Source organism: Quercus suber, unplaced genomic scaffold, assembly GCF_002906115.3.
Source record: "Quercus suber isolate HL8 unplaced genomic scaffold, Cork oak 2.0 scaffold_224, whole genome shotgun sequence".
Lineage (NCBI taxonomy): Eukaryota > Viridiplantae > Streptophyta > Magnoliopsida > Fagales > Fagaceae > Quercus > Quercus suber.
This window is the reverse complement of record NW_027069682.1, coordinates 820,675-838,474: the sequence shown is the minus strand read 5'-3', so window position 1 is coordinate 838,474 and position 17,800 is coordinate 820,675. Positions and strand designations below refer to the sequence as shown.

General features: G+C 34.6%; 1 protein-coding gene and 1 long non-coding RNA gene across 3 annotated transcripts; both read right to left on the bottom strand.

Annotated features, from left to right (window-relative positions):
• Window positions 1-2,118: 2,118 nt before the first annotated feature.
• LOC111999093 (uncharacterized) lies at window positions 2,119-8,982 on the bottom strand. 2 transcript variants are annotated; one of them, XR_010631577.1, is made up of 4 exons: window positions 8,839-8,982; window positions 6,831-6,923; window positions 5,189-5,240; window positions 2,119-4,712 (listed from the first exon to the last, which is right to left on the bottom strand). It is a non-coding gene; the product is annotated as an uncharacterized LOC111999093 (long non-coding RNA). The 2 variants fall into 2 exon arrangements; XR_010631578.1 differs by lacking the exon at window positions 6,831-6,923.
• Window positions 8,983-12,879: 3,897 nt separating this feature from the next.
• On the bottom strand, window positions 12,880-14,172 carry LOC112019691 (uncharacterized). The gene is made up of 2 exons (XM_024052207.1): window positions 13,521-14,172; window positions 12,880-13,322 (listed from the first exon to the last, which is right to left on the bottom strand). The coding sequence occupies exons 1-2, from the start codon at window positions 14,170-14,172 to the stop codon at window positions 12,880-12,882; spliced, it is 1,095 nt and encodes a 364-aa protein (XP_023907975.1).
• Between the last annotated feature and the right edge of the window lie 3,628 nt (window positions 14,173-17,800).

Genomic DNA, 17,800 nt, shown 5'->3' with positions numbered 1-17,800 from the left:
GTCCACAGTATTCACAAGGTGCCAAATACATTCACCAACACAACACAAAATTTATATCAACACAACATTCACATTGATATCAACCAACACAACACAAAATTTATATCAACACAACAACCAACACAATACAAAATTTATATCAACATTTATGCACATATATTTCTGTATAATTGTAACACCAACAAAAGTTAATTTCTTAAATCAATAATTAAATAAAAAATGGATAATTATAAAAAGTAAATAAATAAATATATATGTATTTAAATAAATAATTGTATAAATAAATATATATATATATATATAGATTGGATCCGAGATATCAACTTGGGCATTTGGGTTGTTTATGGGTTTGAGGGGATGTGGATCGGCTTTTGTAGAGGGTGGGTCGGAGGTGTGTGGATCAGAGGTGAGGTGAGGTGAGGTTGTTAGGTTAAAATGGAGGGTGGATCGGACGGAAAAGGTGAGTGTCGAAGGTTGATTTGTTCAAACAGTGGAGGAAACTTGTCGTGGGTCGTTGGACTAGAGGACTGGATCATCGGACTGTGGGTGCGTGTGAGAAGAGCTGTGTGGGAGTGTAGTGCATGTGAGAAGCAGAAATTGATTTGTGGGAGTGTAGTGCATCCGGTGTTGTCTTGCTCTGTGGAGCTTGTGAACTGAGCTTGGAAGTGTAGTGCGTGTGAGAATCAGAGTGTATGAGGGGTGTAATTGCTTTGAAGGTAAAATAAAACATGCATTGGTTTTACAGGCCAAGACGTGTATTTTACGATCAACGCGGAAATTAATTTTCGTTTGACCCAATTTTCAAGTGCTTACCAAACACATAGAGGGGTGTAAAATGATTTCCTGAAACCCATTTCAGCCAAAACAAACACAACCATAGTGTACAACAAATAGAGATAGAGAGGGATACATACAATTTGGTTTGGCTATTGGCGAGCATCATCATCCCGTGAAGGGCCTTGCGAGCCGGCGGCAGTCATAGATGGCTGTCATGGTGCTGTTCAAGGAACAGAGGCAACATGGTGAATGGTGATTACTATCTAGGTTTTTACTTTTCCTTTTCTTTATTTATTTTTTTATTCTAGGTATTAGGGATTTGTAATTGAAGAATTTTCGTTTTTTTGTTCATTAGGGCCTTATTATTTTGTATTATTTGTTGGGTTTGTTATATTTGTACCAATTTAATATTTTTTTGAGGGGTTTCTATGAACTAGTTCAAAAAGTTTAGGGATCAAGATCAATTATGAAAAGTTTAAGTTTTTTTTTGGTCGTTGTTGTTGTTGTAGAACTAAATTTTAAATTTTGATAAAGCCAAATTCCAAAATTTTAGGGGGGACGTGTTAGAATATTTTTTGTTTAAATTGTAATTTTATCCCACCCTCTAATGGAAATTTCAAAAAGTTAGGGGTCATGGCTTCCCTAGCTCCGCTTTTGAATGTAGGCAGGGATTGAACCTCAAATCTCTTATTTGATGACAAAAGACTTTATCAGTTGAGCTAACTGAAACCTGTAATTTTTACAAACTAATATGTCATCAATTACAAAAAAATAAAAATAAAATAACACATTCATTTATTATGTTATTTAACCAAATCATATTAACGGTCATATAATTTTGTAAACCTTATACTATATAAAATGGGAAAAAGTTAACAAATACCTTCTTCTTCTTTTTTTAGAAACAAACACACACAAGGGTGAGGGAAAGATGTTCTAACACAAAAGCATACCACAACTCCACTCAAAAGTCATGGTAACAAATACCAATGGGTATTGGTTTATGAAATATTTTTAGAAATTTTTTATGAGAAAAAAGAAAAGTAACTAACAACTACTAATATTTCCTATAAAACTGGTCTTAAAACTGTCTTTAAATGATACATTAACAAATTCCAGACACTTACGATGTCTTTTAACATTTTTCTTTGGCAAATTGTGAGAGACCGCGCCTCCGGCCCCTTTTTATTGAATGTTGGGCCAAATCCACGTGAATGGGTGGAGTCATGTTATTGCCTCTCAAAATGGAGGTTCGACTAGTTATATTTTCCCCTTTAGATTAAGGGTTTTACAATGGAATCACCATTTATTTAATTATTGGGATAAATAAGAAAAATATAATTGAAAAATTCCTCATTTTATTAATTTGAAATTGAATGTACATTGATTATAGGAAAATTACATGGCTTTGATCCTAGATACAATATAAGATAAAGTACATGGCTTTGTTTCCTAGTTACAATCTAGAAATCAAAAATTACATGGATAAGCATTGGTCTAGTAACCCTTGATCTAAGTTCGGAGGCTATGTTACAAGGTGGGAAGGTGTTAGGCACCCACCTTGCCTGATGAAACCGGTCTTCTAGACTATGGTGGCAAACATTCATATCACATCATTCAATCAATTTGCATGTTAAATTTAAAGTGTGTGCATGTGATAAACCCTAATTCAATTTATTAAGCATCGCATTTGGATTAAAAAATAAATTTTAGTGAATGTGTGTGGATGGTGATAACCTAGATTTAAGGATTTGAAAGAATTTTGAAACAAACATGTTTTTCATATTTTTGATGTGAATTTAAGATTAAAACTAGTGTTATGCATGAACATGTGATGAACAACCAAGAACATGTGAAGAACATATAAGAACAATTAAGAGCATTCAAACATATTCAAGAGAATTTAAATGATTACTATCATGTTTTAATCCTAAATTCTCACAAAAAACAAATTAGAGAAAGGGATTATACCTTCATGCAAGATCTATATGGTGGAGGAGGAGATTCTTGGTAGAGGTCCTAAGGGTGGAGGGAAAGAAGAGTTAGGAGAGTGAGAGTGAGTCTCATTCAATACCTTGAGTCTCAGGAAGACCAAGATATGACAAGACTACTCTACTTCCTAGAACTCAAGAGAGGAAAAGAGGGGAGGTTTTGGTGTAACCTAGAATGAAGGAGAGGGAGGGTTTATATAGTAGTAGTGGAGGGGATATGAATGTAAGGCCATTTAGTAAGGGTTGACAAGGATTATGAACCTATACCTAATTTTAGCCTTGGAAAAAATCTAGTGCATTAAATGGAGAGATTGGTGGGAGTGGGGAGCAAGCCAAAATTTAGTTTTCCTGTAGCTGCTGTAACAGCCTGTAGAGCCAACTTCGAAAAATCATATCTGACTTAATTCTGATTAGAATTGTCTCGTTCTCATTCTTCTGAAGCCCCAGATGTGTAGTTTCTAGGAAAATTAACCTCATTCACAAATTCAAAATATTTTGAGAGATATCGATGAAATGGTGAGCAGAGGTCATTTGTTAGAAAATGATTTCAGCACAATTAACATTAATAAGTCCCAAATTAGTTCCCAATTAACATTAAATGGCTCCAATCACTCCCATTTCAGACTTAATTGGTTCCAAAATTTACTCCAATTAAAAGATAATTGCAAAACTTACTCATTGAATAATTAATGTTTAATTATTTAATTAATTAGATGTATGCAACTTCACCATAAAATGCAGTCTTAACCAATCAAATTATGATACATCATTGATCTCCAATTGATTATACTTATAACCAATTGAAATCAATTGTTCATAATCTCATATAATCGGACTCAATTTGTGATAGTGCATCTCAGCCAATAAAACTTGATTCGATGATAACTTTCAATCTGGTGGTCTGATTAGAGCTTATGACCAATCGATTTGATCGTTACAACATCACGATCATTTTGGTGAAATGAGATTAAGGATCTAATGGCTAGAATCAAGATGCAAATTTTCAAGGTGAAAGTACCATTTTACCCTCCATGTGAGGTTAAATATGAGTTGCAAAATGGGGTGTCAACACAAATGTGGGTCTTCAATGCCGAACTATCCACACAACTCTGTGTATGGAATATTCACTTAAAAGAAAAAAAATGGCCAAATTCTTAGAAAACTTAAATTTAATAATTAGATTAATTCTATATATCTTTTTCATTTTGAAAAAGAAAAAGATATTTTCTTTTTGAAACTGATAGATACATATTTAACATCAATAATTTGACTAAGATGGAGACAAAAGACAAATTAATAGTATGTTTTGGCAAAATATTTATTAATTTACCATTGTTTGCGAAATATATAACAATCTATTACTGTTTTGTAACTCGAGTTCATGAAACTCAAGTTTCACGTGTAACTTGAGTTCCCCAAAATCGAGTTCCTTAAAAATGTGACATGGTGGCACCGCTAATTTGGCATTTTTTAATATAAAAGTCCACGTGGAGCTCTAGTATATAAAACTCAAGTTCTTTGTAATATAAAACTAGAGCTCTTTAAACTCAAGTTCTTAAAATTTTTAACATAGAACCTGAAATTTTTATACATGCAATTCAATTTTATGAATATCGAGTATTGTAGAGAAGTCAAATAGTGTAGAATCACATGGAAGTTACAAAGAAAACCAAATACGTAGCATCCACAAGTTAACTTAAAAAATACATAAAAATCACAAACCTGATAGACATGTTGCTACTAGTTCTTGCCAATATCGTCAAATGGAACCTCTCTTGCATGTGGCCTCTTGGCTCCATGGGCAGTAGCCTCATCCACACACAATCAAGGAACCTCTTTCCCCCATGAGTAGTAGGGAAGAACATGTCATTTAATGAAAAAGGGCACTGACCTAGATTTGATTCCGTTGTCACAAAAACTACGAAAACCAAACCTGGTGATCACCTGGAAATCACACATGGCATGGTGTTAAAACCCCATAAGACTCACAATTATACATTTTCTTTCAAATACATAGTTTATAACCAGGTAGTTTCAGAAAAATCTTAAATAATCTAACTTACACAAAGTTTGTAAGGTTTTCAACTTCATTCTTGTCAAAAGATTTTCTAACAATTTCCCACATACCAAGACAAGATAAGCATCTTTAAATTTTCTAATATACCATAAAATCCAAGATTTCCTTATCAAAGATTAAATAAAAGATGCTCATTTTTCCATATCAACAATTCATGCATTTCCCCAAATGCAATACCAAATATGATGCATTTTCATATATAATCATACATATATTAAGGTTATGACACAATAGTTTTAGGAGAATATAATTTCCACAGGTAGTTTCCAAAAGTATGTCTAACCCAAAAACATCATTTATACAACATGTTTATTTTTCAAAAATCCCATTAAAAGCTACTTACCTCACATCCGCAAAAGCCTAATTCTCCATGCTCCAAGGAGATTAGCTAAAACCTAAACAATATCAAGTAAACCTATCACAATAAGAATAGAGCTTGAAATTGCATCTAGATACAATTTAGGAATTGCCAAATAAGCACTTAATTAGGCAAGCCTAGTATTTAACCTCATCAATAATAATATATTCCACCTCCAAAGTTTCTCAACAAATTGATTCACAAGGCATAAACTCCAATTTATAAAGTTAACCCATTTAATATCATCTCCAACATTATGACTAGTTTCCATAAAATTTACACTACATCATTAAGAGACCCATGAAAGCAAAATCAAAACATCCTTCAAGACAAGAAATTTAGAAATTCAACTAACTCCAAATAAACCCAATGGCAATGGAAAAATTAAATTTACCAACCATCACATGTTATAACCTAAAACCCCTAAATTTTCCACCATACATAAACCTTAAGTAGTCATCATTAGCACATAAATTATATACCCACTCATCAAATAATTCCACCAATACAAAACCCATACATAAAAAAACATAAATATCACTTCCATAAATCACATGGGTATCATTATTGAAACTTAGATAAAAATAACCTCAAGCAAAAGTGTAAAGCCCACAAAAAAAGATTAGGAATTTTTACCTCAAAAAAAAGGATGTGAAGGTGTTTTTAGGTTCACAAGAATTTTCCAGTGATCTTGCCAGAAAATGATGATGGAAATGGTGGTGGTGTGGAAGTGCTGATAAGAAAGGATGTAAGAGTAGAGGAGTGTCTGAGAGAAAAGAAAATAAGAAGAAGGGATGGCCGGTCAAGTGATGTAGTGGTAGTGTGAGATGAGTGGTGGGTAGTGGGTAGTGGGGTTAAGTGGGGCAAGTGGGAACCCAAAAAAAAAAAAATACACTTTTTTTTTTTTTTTTGGGTCTGACTGGGATGTTACATTCTTCCCCTCTTATAAAAACTTTGTTTGCTACCAAACATCCATAACTAACACTCATATTTTGCCATTTCATGCATAAATATATTAAGCATACATGACATGCACAAAACATGCTATCGGAATAAATACATATTATGATACAAATTACAAATATTGAGATCACGTAAGAATTACACTATATGGTTGCACACATCCTCAATAGATAGTATAGACTCAATGAAATGCAGCAAACTACAGGGTACAGACTTGCTCATCAGGTAAACTGTGTGATGCCCTCAAATTGTGCAATAGGTGGGAAGAATACCAATAGGGTGGAAACTAATACCTACCTTCATTATGAAAGCAAGAGTATTGCGGACAATAACTCCAGGAACCTTGATCTTTTTCTCAATACTAACATACTAATATTTAGAGGAACATTAAAATTTATTGGGTATAGCTAACTAAACAGAGACCAAATCTAACTCTTAATTACCAGTTCAAATTACCCAAAACCATATTAATCCAAATATCCAAAACCAAACCAAATCAAAAGAACTACTCTAAGTAGAAACCAATTCTATCTGAAATACCTATATTGAAACCACCCAAAATACATAAAGCACAACCAAAATACCCAAATATAAATTATTAATGACACCCAAATTTTAAAAATTAAAAACAAAACTTTACAGGTAACGATTTCGGCAATCTAACCATGTGTGAAGACTCTGATTTATCTTTCTTTGCTTTATAGTCTCAAATCTCTATATCACTATGGTTCTGCTTTTCAACAACTGCCATAGAAGGCTTGCAGACAAAAAAAAAAAAAAAAAAAAAGTAAGGAGGAAGAAAAGAAAAACCAAATAGAATTCAGAGAATGAACATGAAATTGAAATAAGAAGAATGAAGATTCAAAGCCTAAAATCTTAGTTAAAAACTCAGTTATGAACTTTACTCTAAAATCTCCTTTAAAAATTCAAAGCCATGCTTTTAGTAAGTTAGCTCCATACAAAGCACCAAATACCTCAAGCAAGAGATATAAGTTAATTACAACTTCACCTTATCAAAATAAAGCATAAGCAAAAAAGAATGGGTAATTGTCCCACATTGCTTAAAAGTTACCATGGCTTTTGAGTGGAGTTGTGGTGTGCCTTTGTGTTAGAACCCCTTTCCTTTCCCTTGTGTGTGTGTATGTTTGTTTCTCAAAAAGTAAAATAAAATAAAATAAAGCATAAGCATTCCTTCTGATTGCCTCAATCTAAACCACGCTTGCTAAAGCAATTTGTTAGATACTACACCAAATGTATCTTTAATGCATTGTATAAACATGCTGTCTTGATCAAAGTTCCAATCATCTCCAAATGGAATGACGCCCAAAGTAAAACCAAATGCTTACAGTAATATAAATTTAAAAGTTGCATGAAGTTGAACAAATAACATTAAATCCTCAATTCTATAAAATATTTCATGTGGTCAAGAAAACTTTAACTCCCTTTGCAAATGTGGGTATTAGCATCTCCCCTTTCTTGAGGTCTTTCACTTGCTCCAATGACCATGTTTCATCACCGAGTCCCTTCACTCTCTCATTTTTATCAATGCTACCTACCACGTTGCTGATTATCAACTAAAACACTATTTGAGCTTGAAATCTTTTATAGACAACATTGGCTTATTTTTAAAAGTAATTTACTGGTTCCTAGATATAATAACAGAGAATATAGGCATTGTAAACCAAATTTTTTGGAAGGAAGGAGACTTGGGACAATTGACACAAATCATGACTTTTTTGAAACACCTAGAAGATGTATTTAACTTGTCACCCACAAAACCAATAGACTAACCCACCACAGCCCCTAAATTATGAAATGCAAAAAGATAAAAGAAAAAATTGAAGAACAGTTGGACATCAAAGAAGAAAAGGAATAGGTGGAAGAGAGGGAGAGCACCACTAACAACACATTCAGAGTATAACAAAACAAAGAATAACAGTTACATCAGCTTTCATGTCTTACACAACAGCGAGCATCACAATTTGTTTTAAAGAATCTCATGCCCAAACATTTTCTTATGTTGAGTTTAATCATAGTTATCTATGAAACTAATGAAGATTCTCTGCCTCCCACATTCAATATATGAATGACTTATATAATTTCTCTAATGGACTATTTCAGGTTATCAGATCTTCTACCTTTAATGACTAAGTTGAAATCACGTCTGTAAAACATTTGAAATCTAAAACCATATTATGGTAAAACTGGTATTGTACACTATAAATAACCTGAAAAAATTAGCAAGAGTTGCTGGTATTGTTCCAGCAATGCTTCTTGGAGATTACCCAAGAGTTGTAATTGGCAAAGAACTTAATAAATCTGTAATTTCAATTGAATTACAGGATTAGAATTAAGCTTCCAGATTTGACTATTAAAATCAAGGGTGACACTCCCATCATCAAAACAAAAGGCAAAGATGATAGATTAGGTTTACGAATTAGGTATAAAAGTTAAAAGATTAAATCATATGAAATAAAATTCTTGGTAAATCATACTTCAATCTAAAACAAAAACACTAAACAGAAAACAATTCTAACCCAAATACTGTAGCCAAATTCAAATCTAACTCAATACATAAATCCAAACATATCCAACCAAATCACTAAACATAAAAATCAAGTTATGGCGTAATTTAAAAACGAATAATAAAAATAAAAATAAAAAACTTTTACCTGTAGTGGTTTTGGCTACATGATAGGTTCTCTACTTGTCTCCTCGACTTATTGAAATTTCATGGTATTTAAATATCAGAAGTAATCCACAATTAGCAAAGTAAACTAACAAACGTCATTGAAATTTGAAACAAACAAAAAAAAAAAAAAAAAAGCCTTAGCCTTTAGAACTGGCTGCAATTACTTTTACTATTATACTTCAGATTTCACATCTAAACAGTCTCTTTCAATTAACGGTATTTTGTTTTAAAGCGTGAGGGGTTCCCTGATTTTAACAAATAGAGAGGAAAAGGGTTATGAATCCAAATTCCTAATTGACAGTAAAAAAAAAAGAAAAAAAAAAGAAAAAAAAAAGAAAAAAAAGAAAAAAGCAAAGATCTACAAACATAGAAAACCTCAAACCCCCAAACAAAAATGAATCAAATCTAAACCTACCCACACAAAAAACTCAATTAAAAGTAACATTTCATACCCAAATCTAAAAATTGGAAAAAGAGAAAATTTACCAGTGCGGTTCCGACGATTCGGGTGGTTGATCCTTACGTTTCTTTCTGTGCTTGTTGTTCCGATGGTCTAGTCTGGCTAGGGCAAAATCCCTAATTTTACCACCAAAAAAAATATAGAGGGATAATTTGAAACCAAAGCATCAAAGAAAGAGAATCAACCCATCTAATATTTTTTTTAAAGGGTAAAAGAAGAACCNGAGGAGAACGTATTAGAGAAAATAAAAAAAATGAAAAGAAGGAAAGGCTGAGAGTGAGCCGGCCAAAGAGAAGATAAGATGGAGTGATTGTGTGGTGGGTAGTGGAGTTAGGTGGGGCTTTGGCACGTGGGAACCCAAAAAAAAAAAAAAAAAAATCTGATCTTGACTTTTATTTTTATTTTTTATTTTTATTTTAGAGCTGACTGGGACGTTACATTCTTCCCCTCATATAAAAATTTCATCCTCGAAATTTTACGGACCTTGATCTTGAAACAGGCTTGGGTATCTTGACAACATATCATCCTCACACTCCCAAGATGCCCCTTTCATTGAATGATTATTCCAAAGCACCTTTACCCAAGATATTGTTCTATTGTGTAACACTTGCTCCTTACGATCCAAAATCTCTATCGGAACTTCTTCATATGATAAATCATCTCTAATCTGAAGAGGCTCATAGCTCAAAACATGTGAAGGATCTGAAATGTATTTCCTTAACATAGACTCATGGAAAACATTATGAATTCCTGAAAAGGTCGATGGTAGGGCAATTCTATACGCAACTTCGCCCACTCTTTCCAAGACCTCAAAAGGCCCTACAAACCTAGGGCTTAACTTACCCTTTTTGCCAAGTCTCATAACCCCTTTCATAGGTGTAACCCGTAGGAAAACTTTATCTCCAATTTCAAGTTCCAAAGCCTTCCTTTTAATGTCAAAATAGCTCTTTTGTCTACTTTGGGCTGCTCGTAATTGATTACGAATCATATTTCCCTTTTCACAAGTCTTCTGAATAATCTCTGGCCCTAAGATTTTTCGTTTCCCACCTCATCCCAACAAATTGGGGATCTATACTTTCGGGAATACAAAGCCTCATATGGTGTTGCTTTAATACTTGAATGGTAACTATTATTATAAGCAAACTCCACCAAAGGTAAGTGACTAGCCCAACTCCCTTTAAGATCCAAAACACATGCTCTCAACATATCTTCTAGAGTTTGAATAGTCCTTTCAGATTGTCCATCTGTCTGAGGGTGGAAAGCTGTGCTAAAATTCAATCTAGTACCCAAGGCCTTTTGCACACCACTCCAAAAATGAGAAGTAAGCCTTGGATCTCTATCTGAAACAATAATAGCAGGTACTCCATGAAGTCTCACAATCTCATCAACATAGAGCTGAGCTAACTGATCAAGGGAGTAGTTCATCCGAATAGGGAGAAAATGAGCTGTTTTTGTCATTCTATCAACAATCACCCAAATAGCATCATGACCCTTAGGAGATCTCGGCAATCCTGAAACAAAACCCATAGTGATTTTCTCCCACTTCCATTAGGGAATAGGAAGTGGTTGCAACAAACCCGAGGGTCGTTGGTGCAACACCTTAACCTGCTGACAAGTCAAACATTGCTCTACAAAGTGGGCAATCTCCCTTTTCATATTATTCCACCAAAAGTTTTCACGAAGATCATGGTACATCTTTGTACTACCCAGATGTATTGTATATGGGGAATAATGAGCCTCCTCTAGAATCTCTTTTTTAATCAATGGATCCTTTGGCACACAAAGTCTACTCCCAAATCTCAAAGCAGCATCCTCAGAGATAGAAAATTCGGATTTCTTTCCACTATGCACCTCATCCATGATTTTCTTTAAACGTGAGTCATCGGCCTATGACAATTTAATTCTTTCCACCAAAGTTGGTTGAACACTCAAACTAACCAGGTAGGCCTCAAAATGGCCCATAATAACCTCAATCTCCATCCTTTCAAGATCCTGAATAATTTCCTCTTGAGTGATTAGCAAAGCAGCTGAAAAACTTGAAGGCTTTCTACTAAAAGCATCAACTACAACATTAGCCTTACTAGGATGATAATTAATAGAGTAATCATAATCCTTAACCAATTCCAACCATTTCCATTGCCTCATATTTAACTCCTTCTGAGTAAAGAAATACTTTAAACTTTTATGATCAGTTAAAATCTTGCATCTTTCCCCATACAACTAATGTCTCCAAATTTTCAAAGCAAAAACAACTACAGCCAACTCCAAGTCATGAGTGAGGTAATTTTTCTCATAATTTTTCAACTAACGAGAGGCATATGCCACAACCTTCCCATTTTGCATCAACACACAACCAAGTCCCCTATGAGAAGCATCACTATAAATGACAAAACCCCCTGTACCTGAAGGGATAGTTAACACTAGAGCTGTGACCAATCTCCGCTTTAGCTCTTGGAAGCTTTTCTCACATTCTTCTTTCCTCTCAAATTTAACATTCTTCTAAATTAATTGTGTCAAAGGAGCTGCAATGCGAGAAAATGCCTCTACAAATCTTCTATAGTAACCAGCAAGGGCCAAGAAACTTCTAACATCACTCACATTTGTAGGCCTATCCCAATTAACCACCGCTTCTATCTTATTAGGATCCACTGTAATTCCATCCTTAGATATCACATGACCCAAGAACATTACTTGATTCAACCAAAATTCACACTTCTTCAACTTAGCATACAACTTCCTTTCTCTTAGAATCTGTAAAACAATCCTCAAGTGTTCTTCATGCTCTTCTTGACTCTTAGAATAAATCAAAATATCATCAATGAACACAATGACAAATCGATCCAAGTACTCATGAAATACCCTATTCATCAAATCCATAAAAGCAGCAGGGGTATTAGTTAATCCAAACGGCATCACCAAAAATTCATAATGACCATATCTAGTCCGAAAGGCTGTCGTTGGTATATTCTCACCCTTAATCTTCAACTGGTGGTAACCAGAACGAAGATCAATCTTAGAAAAGACTTGTGCTCCTTGCAACTAATCAAATAGGTCATCAATACGAGGCAAAGGGTATTTATTCTTTATGGTGACTCTATTAAGCTCACAGAAATCAATACATAACCTTATAGACCCATCCTTTTTCTTGACAAATAAAACTGGAGCCACCTAAGGCAAGGCACTAGGGCGAATAAACCCTTTGTCTAGCAATTCTACCAGTTGCTCCTTAAGTTCTTTCAACTCTGTGGGTGCCATTCTATATGATGCCTTAGAAATAGGTGCAGTTCCTGGAAGGAGATCAATAGAGAACTCAATCTCATGATCTGGGGGCAACCCAGGTAGATCATCAGGGAAAACATCTGAAAATTCCCTCACAATGGGAATGTCTCCTATCTCCAATTCTCCACTTTGTAAATCCACTACACTAGTATGGAATCCTTTGCATCCCTTTCTAAGCAAGTGGTTTGCTTGTATGCATGATATCACACGAGACATAAAAGGTAAACATGAAGCCTTAAATAGAAATTCTGATTCACCTAGAGGCCTAAACACCACCTCTTTCTAAAAACAATGCACACTAGCATGGTAAGAAGCCAACCAATCCATGCCCAAAATGACATCAAAATCATGCATATCCAACAACACCAAATCAGCCGATAACTCTTTACCCTCAATACAAATAATACAAGACTTAAGCACAAGATTAGTCATTAAAGTATCACCAACAGGGGTAGAAACCGATAACTCAAAATCAAGTAGTCCGGGGCTCTTGTCATGATTTTTAACAAATGCACAAGAAACAAAAGAATGCGTAGAATCAGGATCAAAAAGAACTTTAGCATATGCAGAGAACAAAGGAAGTATACTTGCCACCACTGTATCCATGGCCTGAGCATCTTGAGTGGTCAAGGCATACACTCTACCTTGCATCTTCTTCCCATTGTCATTACCCTTTGCAACTTGAGATGAGGAAGAGGAATCCGAGCCCTTAGAACTTTGGAAATCTCTAGCAAAGTGTCCAGGTTTTTTACAAACAAAACAAATCTTAACCCCATCACAATTTTGTCCATCATGAAGTTTACCACAACAAGAGCAAGACTTCTTGTCACCAGACTAAGGATAGGCATTCTTACTATGCCTAGAAGATTGTCCTCTATTACCCGAGTTTTTAAAGAATCCTTTCTTATGTCCTTGACCCTTACCATGTTGAGAATTAAAGGGCCTTTGCTTCTTTTCACTCTCCTTGGAATTAGGGTTATACTTAAAGTCTTCTTCAAGACTTATTGCTCGCTTCACAGCCTCAGTAAAAGTATCCACTCCAGAGGCTATAATGAGAGGACGGATCCTACCATTAAGGCCTTCCCGAAACTTTTTCACTTTCTTGGACTCATCCGGAATCAAGTAAGGAGCAAAGTGAGAGAGCTCAACAAACCTTGCAACATACTCCTCCACTGTCATATACTCATGAACCAAATCAGAAAATTCTCTTGCCTTACGGTCCCTTACTACATCGGGGAAGTATGTCTTATTGAAAACTTTCTTAAACTTCTCCCAAGTCATGGGAATGTCCCTTCCCAACTCCGTCCTCAACAATGGCTCAGTGCTTGACCACCATCTATCAGCAGAACCCTGAAGAGCATAAGTGGCATACAACACCTTCTGAGCATCCGTACATTCAAGGGCTCTCAATAATTTTTCCATCTTTAGCAGCCAATTCTCTACAGCCATAGAATCAGGTCCCCCATCAAAAGTTGGAGGGTTTTGCTTACGGAACTCCCCAAAAAGGAAATCCTCCCTCCTACGTTCACCACCTTGGACTGCTCTAGCAATCCTAGCATAAATCCTGTCTGCCATTGCCACCTCAATCTCACCACCATCAGGAGTGAAAGATCTCTCATGCTCTTGGCGTTGCCTATGGCCATGCTGTTAAGATTAGTGCCCTTAAATCCTATTGTATGATGTTATATATGATATTAAGTTTGACATTGTGTATGACATTATGTATGACTTAATATTGTGTTTAATAAAGTTGTTTTATTATTATTTGAAATAATGGTAACATGAATATTCGGACATTATCATTTAGTCCATGAGATGCATAGTATGTGATTTATGTGAAAAGTCACAGAAGATATAAATTACAAGTTCTTTGTAAACTCAGAATTATAGTTCATAGTCGGTGATGAAATTGGGCATTTCATCTGCGAAGACTATAACATATCAACCATGATGATTTGTCTTGATCATGGAAATGGAGACTTTTAATTGATGTGTTAATATGTTTTAAGAGTTAAGACATATTGAACTGGACCACTGTGAGATTTATTATTTTCCTAAGGACTGTCATATGAATAATAAATCTCACGACTTGTATTTGCATGAACTCTTAATCTTGAGAGAATAATGGACCTGATCATGAGATGTAGGTTGCTTTGATATATCAGGAGTGAGATCTATAGTAATGGTTAAACCTCAGTATGTTGGGCAACCACATTTAGTGTTGATGGAACATGTATTCTCAAGATGGAATTCATAGTCTCTTAACGGAGATATAAAGTATTCCCTTGAGATAAGTTTAATGAGTTTGTTATTCAGAGAGTTGGGCCTAACCACTTTAGTAAGACTAAAGTATATATTTATGGAATTGGATTTCATAAATATATAATGAATAACATTAAAGGATTAAACCAGGTACTGAAGGATTAAGATGTAATAATTTAAAAAGTGGCAGTCTACATTAATGACTTTGTATTACTACGAATATTTTATGAAGGGGTTGCATGTATAATAAAGTCTTGGGATATAATTTATAGATAAGGCTTAGAGTGTAACTATATTTATATAGTGGTATTAAATATAGTTAATGGTAACTTTGGACTTGTTAAGAGTTGACAGAAAAGCCTAAAGCCCATTGGAGCTAGTGTCTTATTGGTCCCTTTTGGTCCCACTCCAAGTCACACACATAAGCCCAATTGGAAAGGCCCAAAAGGCCAGCTCAATTAGATAATTGGTTAGATACAAAGGGAAAAATGTACAAAATTTTGAGAGAGAGAAAAACAACATGGTAATGGTGTGGAAGTGAGTGTATGTCACTATCTAACAATCCCTTTGTAACCAATTGAGAGTCCACACTTCTTGGGCGTTAGTAGAATTGGAGTGAAGATTAAATGTATTCCTAAGCACTTCAATCTTCGGTTTTGAAATTCACCACTTTAAGGTACGCTTTCTTGTTCTCAAATTCTGAAATTTACTTAACGCATGTTGTCAATTTCGAACGATGTAGATCCGTTATTTTTCCGTTGCGTTCACATTTATTTCTATCAAAATGGTATCAGAGCGGTCATCAATTTCGAATTGTATAACATGTTTTGTGAATTTAAAAATTAGAGATGATAGTTTCATATTGTTAGAAGATTATGTTTTAATTTTCTGCATATTGTTGAAACTATGATTTGATGAAAACTGAAATTGATGTTATGATATTGTTTAAATTTAAATTTAAGTATGTTAAATTGAATTTTAAGGCTATAGCATCAATAGAATTCAGTTCTGACATCAATCACTGTCTGTAATGTTCATATGTTAAATATTTGTTCATGAAAAACGAAGAAATTGCCTTAGAAAAATTTTTGGAAATTCAAGTTTCACAATTTTCGATCGATCGAAAATCACTTTCGATCGATCGAGTGAAACAGTGATCAGATTTTTTAAATAGATTGATTTTCGATTGCTGGTCGATCGATCGAATCTGTTTTTCGATTGATCGATAGTCAATCGAGTATCGATTGAACAAGTCAGGAGGTCAAGATCGAATTCTTTAATTTTTTCGATCGATTGAGGGGCACGTTCGATCGATCGAAAGAAAGAATATTAGAATTTTTTCTAAGTGTTTTCACATGTAGAAATAGCAAGGCTATGTGTAATTAGATTATGCATGTTTCAAAATTAAAAACATTTACTTTAAAACATCTAGTGGGAGAGAGATACAAGGGTTGCATCTCACGGCCTCTATTGTCGGTTTAAAGTAGTGTGATTAAGCACCTCGCCTTGGTGTATATGCCTTGCTCCCTTTGGAAGGGGTTTGATTCATGGTACTACAGGTTAAACTTCTTAAAGATAGATGAAATGTGTTTTTACATTGAGAACGACTAGGCTTCCGTAGAGTTACTTGGTTATTCACATTGATTCTAGGCAATGGTGTACACTAGACTAAGTGTAATGTTAACCTCCTTTCGGAGCTATGTCATTATTACTTAGAGGCTGAAGGGAAAACGACAAATTATTTTTGTTTGGTAAGAGTTACCATGATAGCATTAATAATGAGAATGTTTCTCGCCTAATCATAGTGACTGATATGACCTTGCTTCCAAGGAATATTAATTGCGGGATTGGGTTGTCGTTGCATATATTATATTATGGTTTTATTAAGGTTCCATACTATATGTTTATATGCTAAATAGATAATGTCCAATTTATTGATTATATTCATGTTTATTGTTTTCAGATTTAGAACATGGCATCATTTAGCCCACTTGTTACTATTCTTAATCAAAACAAACTGACTGGATCCAACTATGTTGACTGGAAAAGAAATTTGGACATTGTTCTTACTGCTGAAGAGCATAAGTATGTTCTTACTAAACCATGTCCTAGCTTTCCTTCATTAGATGCTCCTCCTAAGGAAAAACAATGATATGATCGTTGGCAGAAATCTAATGAGATGGCCAAGTGCTACATCCTAGCATCTATCTCAAATGTTCTACAGCATCAAATGCAGGATGTAGAACTAGCTTCAGACATCATGCTAAGTCTGAAGGAGATGTTTGGTGAGTAAGGCCGTTCTGCAAGGCAAGAGACCATGAGGCAAATTTATAATACCAAAATGGCTGAAGGTACTTCAGTAAAGGAGCATTATCTTACAATGATCTCTAATATGAATACATTAGAAGTTTTAGGTGCCGATATTGATGGAGAATCCCAAGTGGATATGATACTCCAGTCGTTACCAGAATCATTCAATGAATTCAAACTTAACTATAATATGAACAAAAAGATTTATACCTTGGCTGAATTAATGAATGAATTGGTAGCGGCAGAAGGCATTCTTGGTACTCCCAATGTTGAAGCCAATGTTGGTGAAGCTTCTACTTCTCAACCTAAGTCGAAAGGCAAGGGTAAGAAGAAGATGAAGAAGGACTTCACCAACAAGAAGGTAAACAAATTGCCTTAAGGGTTGCTGATAAAGGAAAGAAGATCAAAGGAAAGTGTTTCCATTGTGGTGATAAAGGACATTGGAAAAAAAATTGTTCAATATTCAAGGCTGCTAAGAATAAAGGTATGATTAATACATTCCTTCTTGAAATATGTTTGGTACAGAATCCCACGGATTCCTGGTGTGTGGATTCAGGTTATACTAATCATATCTGCAATTCCTTGTAGGGGTTCCAGGAGACTAAAAAGCTTAAAGAAGGGGAGTTGTTTC

Bases quoted from the DNA above. Each gene is read 5' to 3' on its own strand.
- LOC112019691 (XM_024052207.1), bottom strand. From the start codon at position 14,172: ATGGCAGACAGGATTTATGCTAGGATTGCTAGAGCAGTCCAAGGTGGT. The intron at 13,323-13,520 runs GTAAGGGTCAAG...ACTTTGCTAGAG, and splicing joins GCCCTTTAATTCTCAACATG to ATTTCCAAAGTTCTAAGGGC.